Genomic DNA, 12,408 nt, shown 5'->3' with positions numbered 1-12,408 from the left:
ATCCACTTCAGGGGGTTATTGTAAAGAATACATGACTTAATACATGTAAAGTGCATGTTAAGTGTTCAAGAAGGTGGACTATGGCTATTATTTAAAATCTGGGGCTGGCCTCATCCAGGGGAAGAAGGTGCTCAATTATACAAAATCATTTCAAGAGTTCCCCTATTCAGAAAAACCCTGTTCAGGAAATACCTCATTCCCCTATCTCCCGCCCAGTGATGGCTATTAGAGAAATTGCCTTTTGTTCTACTATTTATGACTACTTTATTATTGAGCCTTTGCTGCCTTATGGTCCCGTGCCAAGAACTTCACATCTATTACTTCGTCTAAACCGCACAACCCTGTATCTCCAGGGCCTGGCAAGGTCTTCAATCAATGTCTGTAGCTTGAGTGCATAGACCTGGACGTAGCTTATTATCCCTGTTTTACGGTTCATAGAGATCGAATAACTCGCTCACATCACAGAGCTAGTGAATGGCAGAGCCAGAACTTGGACCTGAGTGAGTGGTTTTCACAGCTTTGAGAGTTCACTTACGACATTATACTGCCTTTGATGTGGAACATAGCCAAGACTTAGAAGAGTTAGACAGTAAACACCCTTGCCCAGGAGAGGAAACCCATGGGCGTGGAGTCACACGAAACTGAAGCAGGCAGCATGTCCTTTCTCAACATGAAGATTTGATAGAAGAGAAGCCACAGGCAGTGGGTGACCTTCTGTGGAAAAAGCACACAGCTCTTTCCACACAGCTGCCTTGAAAAATGGAGGAAAGGAAAAAATAATGAAAGCAAAAGCAGGGAGTACGAGTAATCAAGGTGACCTCTGTGGGTATGTCTAATTAAGAGCACAGCCCTGTAGTCAGGCATATCTGATTTTGAATTCCACCTCTGTCGTTTGCTAGCTATGTGACCCTGGGCAAGTCAGTCAGCCTCTCTAAATGTCATCATCAGCAAAACAGAGCACCTATCCACAGAGCTGTTGTATGGTAGACGAGGTAATGTCTGAAAAACATAATGTTCTGCATATAATCAGAGCTCAAGAAATATTAGTTACTACCAGCAGTAGGGTTTTATTCTCTTTCCCCCTTCTGGGATCAAATTTTAACCAAATAAGAGGGAGAAATTGATCCCAAGAGACATGACAAGTCAGGACAGTCTTAATTGGCCCTCAGAGTCATAAACCAGATTCATACTGGTCTATCTACAATTGACTTTTGTTCCAAACACAGTTCTATTGGGAGGGAACCCCCAATGCAGGTTGATCCACATAGTAGGCATTCCTGAGACCAAATTAAAAACACTTTCCCCATTATGGTCGCCATACAGATGACTGAATTCTAACCCTTTTTCTTAACCGCATGCAAAGCTCAAGGCAATCAAATATACAGTATTGTTGGAACGCTTAGAGCTTTGGAACAATTTTCACATTGCCACGAGTGAGGCATTGGACACTCCCAAACTGCACCCCACACCAGTAACATGCGTGCCTGCGTGCGCGCACACGCACACACACACACACACCCTACAACCCCTCCCAGGCAACACCATCAGAGAATGCAAAGAAAGCTGGCTACAAGCAGTTAGAATCACCACCCAACTCTACTCCTCGCAGCTTAGGCAAATAAGCATTTCCCAATGTGAGCCATCTGGAGAGAAACCCAGAAAGGAAAACAGGTCTGGGAAGAATGGAATCAGTTTCTGTCAGAACAGTGCTTTAGACAGGTCATCAGAGCTCAGCACCTGGGCTGACCACTATCTCCACCCTCCCTCTGAGCTACTGTGGAAGCCAGGGCAGAGGAATGCCACAGTGCAAGGCCCCCATTAGAGGAGGAAACCCCAAATGACTTCCTCCCTTCCTCCCAGACTTGCTGGGGGAATTTCCAGACTGCAGAAGGCAATGAAGATAAAGCATTGGGTAATACTGGAATGGGCTCAACAATTCTTCACATGAAAACGTTTCATCACTGGGGGCACCTGGGTGGCACAGTCAATTGGGCGTCTGACGCACTTGGTTTTGGCTCCAGTCGTGACCTCATGGTTGTGAGATCGAGCCCCACAACAGGCTCCACACTCACCACGGCGTCTGCTTGGGATTTTCTCTGCCTCTGCCCCTCCTGCTCATTCTCTCTCTAAAATAAATAAATAAATCTAGAAAGAAAGAAAAGAAAGAAAGGAAAAGGAAAGAAAGAAAGAAAGAAAAGGAAGGAAGAAAAAGCCTTTCATCGTGGATTAAATCCAGAGCTGGGGGTTGTCAGGCTCTTTGACTACCTTCCAAGCAAGCCAAACTTACCCCTCATAACTCCCTAAAATGAACATTCTGCTTTAGACTGGCTCCCCCTCAAAGTGACCCCTATTCCAATAAACACTTCCCCACCCATCCTTTACTCATTTATCCATAATCCATTCAATGAGAATTTCTTGAGCACCTATGATGTGCTTTTTACACTGTTCTTAATACAGATAGTAGAGAGAGGGGCAACTGTTTCTACCTTCCAGGTCCAGAGCCTGGTAAGAGAAGCACTCAGATTAAAAGGCAAAAACTGGGTGCTAAGGGAAATGGTGGAGTGCTTCTCTCAAAGGGCAGTTTATTCCCCCACATATCTTACACACACACACACACACACACACACACCCCTACCTCCAACCCACACTGGTTTCTTCACCTTTTCATATGTTCTCAGAATTCCTGCAGCAAGTCAGTGTACACCCAGAAAGGAGCACTGAAGACATGCTGCTTTGTATTGTTCTCCAACTCCTTCCTACACATACAGCTTCTGTTTGTCCATCATAAATATATTTTTAAATATAAATATTTTTTAAAGATTGTATTTATGTATTTGAGAGAGAGAGGGAAAGGGATCACAAGCAAGAGGGGAGGGGTAAAGGGAGAAGCAGACTCTCTCTGAGCAGGGAGCCCGATGCAGGACTCAATCCCAGGACCCTGAGATCATGACCTGAGCCAAAGGCAGACCCTTAACTGGCTGAGCCACCCAGGCTGCCCATAAATATTAGTTATATTTGAAGTTCTTCACATTGCCTAGAGCAAAACTGAGCATAGAAGGGGCATCTAGGAAACCTCTTGGCCTGCCCATCTTTTCTCCATACTACAGCCAGAGTGATCTTTACAAAACACAGACATCATCTCCCTTTTTAGAAACCTTCCATAGATTCCTTGCTCTTAAGATAAATATCAAAATTTTGACACAGCCTGAGAAACCCAGCCTGGTCCACCACCTTCTGCCTCTCGAGCATCGTCTTGCTGCACACTCTTCCTGGCCTCTGTTCCCTCCACAGGGCTTTTGCAGACTCTGCCAGACCCTTCCCTCTTCCTTCCCCAATTTCCCTTTTTAATCTTGCCCACCCGTCATATGTCAGCTCAAGGATGTATTTCCCTTCCTTGGACACCTTCCTGCACCTGCCAGTTTAGATGGGGTTCCTCTCTTATTTGCCTCAGTGAACTTTTACTTTCCTTCGGCACATTTATCTCAATCTGTCATTAAACCGTCATCAGTGGGCTTACTTGATTAACGTGTGCCTCCCCGCGAGGCTTTAAGCTCCATGTGAGCAGTGGCTGTGTTTGTTTTCACTCACAATCGTGATCTCCAGCACCTGTCGCAGGGCTGACATATATTAGGTGTTCGGTAAGTATCTGCTGGACAGATGACTGAGTGAATACTAAGTGCCTAAATGTGCCATGCCCTGGACTCAGTCAAGTTCATAGTCAGAGGACAAAGAGACAATTTTTATACAGTATTGAATGCAAGCATTGATTTTCAGCATCTGCTATGGCCACAGGGTTGGAGGAGAGGCATTGGGAGTGCCCGTGGACCAAGGTCCACTTGAACTTCATTATGCCCTATCTGTTATGTTGACCCAGATCATGACCCCACCATCATTTGACATGCTTAAGTGTTTGTACTTTTGTTCTGGTTTTCAATCAGGGCAGTAAACCTGCTCCAAAACTTTTAAAATAAGCTATACTCTTATATGTCTGCAAGGTAGGGCTACTTGAACTCCTTTTCTCCCCATCAACTCTGTGGTTCTGTAATAAAATTAGTTCCTAATAGTTGTGTTTTAAGAAAAACAGAACAGGTTAGGGCCTCGGTTTCAGGATGAAAGTCGAAAGACTGAACTCAGTCGCCACCTAGTGGTCAGAGTTGCGTTTGCGTGTTTTTCAGAACCAGGACCGCGAGAGTTTGCTCTTTGCTCCACCTGGATTTCTAAACTGGCCTAGGTTACCAATCTTTAATAAAAGGCAGTGTGACCAGGGGAAGCATCCCCCTCACATTTCTCCAGCAGTACCTTCAAGTGTTTGTTCAACTGTTCAGCTTACTTCCTGTAAAGATACCCTAAGGATTCTAGTCCTCGCTTTCCACTGAGCTCAGTTTGAGCCACTGATACCATCTCTGATCCTTGTCAGATATAACTGTCTTTCTGGTTTTTACTCTTACGTTTGCTTATTATCAGCCAATATCATGCTAATACGAATTAAGTCTCAAAACTTAGTTCATATTAACATGATATTGGCTGATAATAAGCAAACTTACCTCTTCCATTAATATCTACCTGCTCCTTAAACGTAATAACAGAAAGGTGCTTGGAAGAGGTAACATGTGAGGTAAATCTTTAACAATTAAGAGAAGTTAACCAGTCAACAAGACAGGGGAGGGGCAATTTCAGAAAGAGGGAACAGCATGAGCAAAAAGCATGGAGGCCAGAAGTATCCTGGAATAAGCAAGGAAATACTTTACAGTTGTCTTAACGATCTTTATGACCTTATCCACTCTAATTTTGGAGAATCCAGCCCCAACTATATGGCATATATACAAATGCATTCCACATTAAATATAATTTAAATTTAACCATGAGTGGAGTTGAGTTAAAGTGACTAGTCACCATAATGTTACTTGTTGTGGGCATGTATTTTAATTTTTCAGGATTTTTTTGTTATGTGTTTTGAAGCCAATACATTTTTTTAACCTCAGACATATAGTGCCTGATTCATAAAACAGCTTAAGCGGTGCCCAGGTGGTTCAGTCGGTTAAGTGTCCAATTCTTGATCTCAGCTCAGGTCTCGATCTCAAGGTCGTGAGTTCAAGCCCCACATTGGGCTCCAGGCTGGGTGTGGAGACTACTTAGGAAAATAAAATAATAAATAAATAAATAAAACAGCATAACACTAAGCAGTTCAGGGTTCTTGAGTATAAAATTCAAGGTAGAGAATGAAAAGAGGTTAGAGTAAACAGGCAACTGGACATGAGAATACAGAAAGGCTTGTGCACCATATAAGTGACTGGGACTCAGGACATTAAAGAATTTTGAACAGCAGCATGTCCTCCTCAGATATGCTTGTCATATAGTTCACTCTGGGAATGGTGTGGAAGACAGGTTGGAGAAGACCAAGACTGGTGACCAAGACTGGAGACGGGGGAGCCATTAGAAGCCTCGTGCAGAAGTAAGCTCTACACCTGGGCAAAAGTGAGCCATGGAAGACTAAGGGGGAAAGGAAGATGAGGCAAGACCCTATAGTGGAAGGGAGGTTTGGGATGGACATCAAGAGATCTAAGTTTTGGTCCTTCATCTGCCATTAATTGGACCTCAGTTTCCCCATCTGTGAAAAGAAGGGATCCTCCCTGTTGATTACTACTGTTTCATCTTACTATTACTATGTATGAAAATTCAAGTGTATATTCTGGGAGTTCAGACCAAGAAGACCTGCAGACTATGTCTCCCATCCAAGCACTAAGCAAGCTCCACCCTGCTTAGCTCCAGAGACCAAATGAGACCAGGCACATTCAGGGTGGTATGGCTGGAGACTGAAAACTGTTTCTTAAGATTCTTGTGCATTCGAGTTGCCAACAGTAAGTCCCATACAGCAAATGCACTTGGGGAACCGATGCTGGTTACAAATCCAAGCCTTCTACTTCCTAAGCAGCAAATCTCGGGTTAAAGATGTGATAGAACATTATAACCTTACCAGTCTGTGTGGTTTTTTAAAATAGTGACTCATAGATCTTTAAAAAAAAAAAAAATCCCCTTTCCTTTTTGTTCCTTTCTATTGAGATGGTTGTTTTTAAATCTTCCATCCTTTGAACTTTTCCAATGTTGACGTTTGTTGTTTTGTTTTGTTTCAGATTCCGCCTCTCTTTGCCAGAGTCCAATCGCAGCAACATTGAGGTAGGAATCCGAGCTCTCAGAGATCCTGTCAAGGGAAAAATGATAATTTTCCTATATAGTAGCTGGGTGACTGTTTTCTAAGCCTCTAAATACTTGATTTCCCCATGAGGGTAGGTTTTAATTTTAAAATTCCTTGCGTTAGCTGCTTGTCCACCAACCCCATAACTTTTAAACAGGACAGGAACTCTCCAATTCTCTTTTATCTATTCAGAAAGACTTTTAAAAGAATTTTTTTAAAACTAAGACCTATGTAATATTGACATTTTCAGGGAGATTCTTAGGGTGATTTCATTTTTTGGATAAAATAATCTTTGAGATTTAAATATAAGATCCAGACTCCCAAAGGATGAGGCTCTCTGCAAATTATTAGGCCATGACTAAGTTTACTCTTGGAAGCCTTTCTGGCCATCTCCTAAAATAGCATCAAGGCTGGTTGTGCAAATACCTTTTGGGGGTCCCCAGCCTGGTGATCTCCTGATAGGAAGCGTATATCCCAACTTGGATATACTTGGAAGCAAACCCCTCCCCCCAAACTGCAGGAAGATCAGCCAAATCACTAATTGGTGTCCTTATCCTTGTGGCACTTATATTCCAGAGCAGTGGTTCTCACCTAGGGCCAGTTTTGGCAATGTCTGAAGACATTTTTCTTTGTCACAATCTGGGGGAGGAAGGCGCTATAGGCACTCAGTGGGTAGAGACCAAGGACGCTGCATATCATCCCGCAGTGCACGAGACAACCCCCACAGCAAAGAAGGGTCCATCCCGAAATGCCAGTAGTGCCACTGTGGGGCGCTCCTATTCCAGTGTGTGTGTGTGTGTGTGTGTGTGGCAGACAACAGGCAAATATATACTGTATACTGAAAAATATTATAGAGAAAGATAAATCAGAGCAAGAGAATGGGCAGTGCAGGTAGGGATGGAGCTGGCCATTCCAGCCTTGGGGTTGTTGAGACGATTAGCTGGGATTATATATGAAATTCATTTAGCACATTGAATACATGGTAGGTGTTAAATAAATGATGGCCAGTGTTTTATAAAAATTAATTCCAGCTATTGCCACCTCTATGTCAAGGGGCAGCATAGCATATAATACACAAACTGAGGCCAAACTGCAGGAGTAAACTCCCACTTACTGGCCTCGGTCGGGGCACTTGGCCTCTCACAGAGCAGTCCTGGGACATGGTACTGAATTGATTACCATGTTCAACAGAAGCAGCTATTAAGAGAGGGACAGATCTGAGTAAAATAGCAAAGAAGCCCAGGAATTTATCCGGGAGACCAAACAAGATATTTGTTTGTTTATTTAATTTTATAGGTACATCCTGATTTTCAGGTTGGGGAGATTAGAAGCCGGTGGCATTAGTGTCAACAAGCTGGAAAATAAGTTACATCTTTCATGCCAGATATTGAAATTTAAAATATCCATATTGTCTCATGCACTGTGGGTTAGCACCTCCATGGCATAGCCACTTCATAGATGACAGACTATAATCAATGAGAATGCATAGCGGACTTTCTCATAAATAGTATTTCCTGAGCCTAGAGGGGGCGAAGTGAGTCCAAGTCTTCCAGGAAGACTCAAAGGAACTGTTTAGTATCAGCAACACAGTGTGCTAATAATGACATTTCTGGGGGGAAAAATGACAGTGGTATATACTGGGCATTTTACATAATATTAACTTGTTTAATCCCAAAACGATGACATTAGTGCCGTTATCTTCATTTCACGATAGAGGAAACTGGGGCACACAGAGATTAAAGAACTTTCCCAACTTCACAGAAGTGGTAAAAACAAGAGCTAAACCTAGGAAGTTGGCTTTAGAGCCCTCCTTGCTAAGCTGCTAAGCTTGCTAAGCATGTAGGATATTCAAAATATATTCATCGAGTGAACTGAGGTTCATCATAGTCCATTTATTTTTTAAAATATTTATTTATGTGTGTGTGAGAGAGTATGCGCGCAAGCAGGCCGCTTAGTGGGGAGGACCAGAGTGGAGGGGGAGGGAGAGAGAGAATCTGCAGCAAGCTCTGCACTGAGCAAGGAGCCTGACCCCGCTGATCCCACGACCCTGAGATCATGACCCCAAGATCATGACCAAGCCAAAACCAAGAGTCGGGTGCTCAACCGACTGAGCCACCCAGACACCCCATAGTCCATTTGTTTTTAATACCTGAAGCTTCCCAGGAACTAACACTTTGCTAAGATTTAACAACTACTGTAATTTATTCCTGATAAGTTGGATGTTCTGGTGATACTGTTGACTATAGAGTATAACATAATGCAAAGGACCTCCATTAAGGAAAGACTACTAACTGGAATACTCAGTAATTGTTTAGATTGTCTTAGTAGATGTCTAAGCTGCCATGTTTGCTGCCACGATGTGGTCCCTCTGCATTTGTTGTTATCATGATCCAGCCTACAGGGAGCAGAAATGTCTGTCCTCAAGGAGGAAAAAAGACTGGAAAACTGCGCAATAGGGTTTCCCGCAAAATAGCTTTCGGTGTCTGGAAAGCTAGATTATCTCCATAGGGAGATTCTAATTATCGCCCTCTGTCGTGATAAGGTCTGGGAAAGTGCTGTCTGATAAGGTCTGGGAAAGTGCACGATCAGACTGGGCATGGTACTTTCAAAATGCCCTGATTTGGCAACTAATTTAGTATCCCTTTTCATTTTAGGTCTTGAGGTTTGAGAATGTTCTGTCCTCCATTCTCCACTTTGGAATCCTCCCACTGGCCAATGGTAAGGGATTCTTGGGAAACATGTGACTCTGGCATTAGCTAAATGTTGGGGATTGTTTGGGACTTGCCCCCCCCCCAAGCCTGTACTTCCAGCATGTGACTGTGTGAATCCAGGCCCATGCCAGAATCCGCAGAGTTTGTGCCATCAACGATGTGGTTGCGGTAGTAGTTATTCCAGGTCCAAGCCTTGTTAGCAACACTACCTGCAGACTCAGCAAGAAGAGCTAAACTCTGGTTGAGGACATTGCAGCCACTCTCCTTAGGCAGTAAAGAGTCCTCTTCCAGTTGGCCAGAAATGAGGATTCATCTCCCTAGAGGGCATCTCTGAGGTTCTTATGCACAGACCACCAGCTGGATAGCCAGTTTTAATGAAGGACCATTCTAGGCCCTCTCCCTGTACACAGTCATTCATAAACTGCAGTATCTTGAGTTTGGCTTGGTTAAAATACATTTTGTATCAGGGACCAAAATGTTCTCAGAGCCACTAATTAAGGTATTTTCAAAACACAAACTGGACAAGTTGCCAGCATTTTTCTGCCATGCAAGTGTACATAATGGCTTGTGCATTTTTATTGAGCACTTCGTTAACTAATTACGCATTCGTCGAGGAAAATGCAAGGAACATAGAGTGAAAATACAGAATCAGGAAGAAGGAAAAGATATATTTAAAAACTGCTTATTCGTCTTTTACTAAAAAGTTTGTCAAAACCTCTGTGTCTGTACCTAGCTTTCTTACACCTTGTTCTGTTTTTTAGCAAAATTGCAGCAAGGAATTCCCCTGCCCAACCCACACAAAATCTCATTTGTCAATTCAGATATTGAAGTTTTTGAGGTAAGAATGTGAATGTTCTCTTCACTGCCCCCATTTCTTTTCATGGTAGAATATGCCTCTTCCTATTTTAATTACTGTTTTATGCTACTTGGTTCTGCTTTGTGTTTTTCCAGCCCAAGGAATTTTATAGACAAACGGTTTAGCTCTTAAAGTTTGCAGTCAACAATGAAAAGCATTTAAACTTGAGTTTAAAAATCAGACAAAGTCTGATTTCCCTTCGCAGCCAGACTTACTCACCCCACAGTAGGAGAGAAGGTGTGCTGTGGTGAGCTTAATCTCATTCATTCCACAAAACAACCTGCTGGGATTAGCGGTCCCATTTAAAGCGAGGAAAGCAAGGCCTGGCTGAGACCTGCCTGGCTCTTCTGATTCTCTCGGTGAACTTTTGCCAGAACCAAAGACCCTCCTCGAGGTTCAGGGATCTGTTGTGAGCTGTTTCCTCATTAATCATTATCAACAAACTTCAGAAACACCTTTTTTCTTCCGTTTTGGTGTTTGAGGGGGGGATTAGATTCTGAGGGTATTCTCCAATCCCATACACTATCCTGCCCTCCCACTCCCCTCCCCACCTCCCCTTCTATAGCTGCTGAAGTCACATAAGCAGACAATGATCCCAAGTGGCCTGTTCCTGTCTGAGGCACTTACAAGGGGACAGCAGTGGGGAGGGTGTGACACAAGAGGACCTGGTAAAGAAGCCATCTCTCCCTCACTCCTTGGCAAACCCCATAGGCCAATGGCTGCCGGTGTCCAGAGTGTGACATTGTCTTCACCGTTGCCTCCTTTTCAGGGATTCCTTTTGATTTCCACCGACCTGAAGTATGAAATGTCCTTAAAGCAGCAGCCAAGTTTCCACGATTGGGAAGGTCTGAACCTCATAAGTGGACAGTAGAGGGGGAAGCCAGCCGCTTGATTACCCGTTTGGAGTCCACTCCAGGAAGTAAATGGCCCTTAAGCCACAGCTACTGTCAGCCAAGAAGGGGAAGACAGTGCACACTGGATTGTAAAGCCCTTGTGAAGTGCTTAGACTGACAGTTTTCTTTCTCAGGCCCTCAGGGACAGAGGGAGGCAAACTGAGTTAAAGAGCTAAATCGGGGCGTGTGTCTGTGTGTGTGGAGGGGTAGACGTTTCAATGTGTGTTCGTGTTTGAATGCACCTTGTGTGTTCCTGTGTTTATAAGGTGCCGGGGCCAAGAGCTAGCCATGTGCCTCTGAAGAGATGCATGAGAAACTCGGAAGTACAGAGGTGCATGAGTTCTTACTAGAGGAGCTCCCGTTAGCTCTCTCGGCAACCCAGGGTTTCCCCCACTTCCCTGCATATTGGATTTTATGTTTTATATTTACCGATACTGTCCCTTGTATTTAATTAAACTTATTTTCTATTAATGTCAACCTTGTCTTTTTATTTGAGAAACACTCTGCCCTGAATTTTTCTTTTAACAAAATAGGACAAAGATGAGAGAATTTGGCATCTTTAGTTTGACAAAAAGTGAGGGTGTGCAGACTTCAAGTCTTGACTTAAAAAGGGAATACCTTGCCTCTTAGATGTTTCTGGTGAGAAACATTGGCACAGGAAACTCTAGAAATTATGTTGCTTAAGTTTTAGGGTTTTCCCTCCCAGATGAAATGAAATGGCAATGCAGAGTACTAATCCTAGATCATTTGTAGTTGGTGATATTAAGTTGTTAGAGCATCTAATTATTGGGGTGAAATTTGGGCAGAAGAGGAGGAAAGGGGAACCCATATGGGTAATGTAAGAATAACTAGAAACCACAAACTCTGTCTGCGTGGCACTGACAATCTAGTGGGAGAGTGGATGCCAAGCTCCATGCTGGTCACTCCACGACTGTCACTCACTTAATACTCACAGACACTCTGAAGAATTGTGGTCCCATTTTACAGATGAGGATACAAAGGTGAAGAGAGATGAATCATTCAAGGCTGGTAAAGCAGCTCTGCGTACAAGGCAGAGGTAGAAATGGAATCCAAGTCTTACCGATTCCAAAGTCACTGCTATTTACACGAGGTAGAACTAGAAGCCGAAATCATGTAAAAAATCGCTTACTACTGTGAGCAAGAGACAGGCGTATAAAGGAGCATGAGCGCAGGTCCTTAGTGGTCCAAGAAGGGAAGCCTGGGAAGCCCCGCTGTCCGCAGGGACTGCGATCTACGATCTACTCATCCTTAGGGCGCACATCTGGCCATAATAACCACTCCCATCGGTGTTTGTTGGAATAAATGAAAAACTGTCACGTTCATTCTTTGGAATGTTCTTTTCTGACAGAAAAGTTATTTAATGTGCATCCACAAATTCATTCTGAAACATTACAAATGTCCAGTTATATTTATTTAAACCTGTTTCTTGGCTACACACATCTTTTTTCCCTCACTGCTGTGCAAATCACACGCAGATATTCACTACAGCAGCTGGACCGGATCCAGATTCGGTGCGTTTTTCAAGTGCTGAAAATCACTTCCAAAACAAAGGATGACTACATCCCACTAAAAACGACTGCATTTAGTTTAGCTTTAAGCCTGGAAGAGGACAAGTAAATATCCAAAAAGATAAACACTAGAGGGCAGTCTAACTTAACGAGATCAAAGCGATTTTGGTGTCGAGAGTTTCGAGCCTCGGCGCTTGCCGTCGCCCATCCTGCAGCGGAGCCTACC

General features: G+C 43.5%; 1 protein-coding gene across 6 annotated transcripts in view; it reads left to right on the top strand.

The window, feature by feature from the left end:
• BPIFC (BPI fold containing family C) overlaps positions 1-11,130 on the top strand; it is a 49,796-nt gene extending 38,666 nt beyond the window's left edge. For all 6 annotated transcript variants that reach the window (XM_034644242.1, XM_034644241.1, XM_034644240.1 and 3 more), the window contains 4 exons: positions 6,132-6,174; positions 8,848-8,911; positions 9,666-9,742; positions 10,530-11,130. In XM_034644242.1, the coding sequence (XP_034500133.1) occupies positions 6,132-6,174; positions 8,848-8,911; positions 9,666-9,742; positions 10,530-10,631 (286 nt within the window). In that variant the 3' untranslated portion in view covers positions 10,632-11,130. The remainder of the gene's footprint in view (positions 1-6,131; positions 6,175-8,847; positions 8,912-9,665; positions 9,743-10,529) is intronic.
• The last annotated feature ends 1,278 nt before the right edge of the window (positions 11,131-12,408 follow it).

This window comes from Ailuropoda melanoleuca, chromosome 15, assembly GCF_002007445.2.
Source record: "Ailuropoda melanoleuca isolate Jingjing chromosome 15, ASM200744v2, whole genome shotgun sequence".
Lineage (NCBI taxonomy): Eukaryota > Metazoa > Chordata > Mammalia > Carnivora > Ursidae > Ailuropoda > Ailuropoda melanoleuca.
The sequence above is the reverse complement of the archived record's forward strand: the minus strand, read 5'-3'. Positions and strand labels throughout refer to the sequence as shown.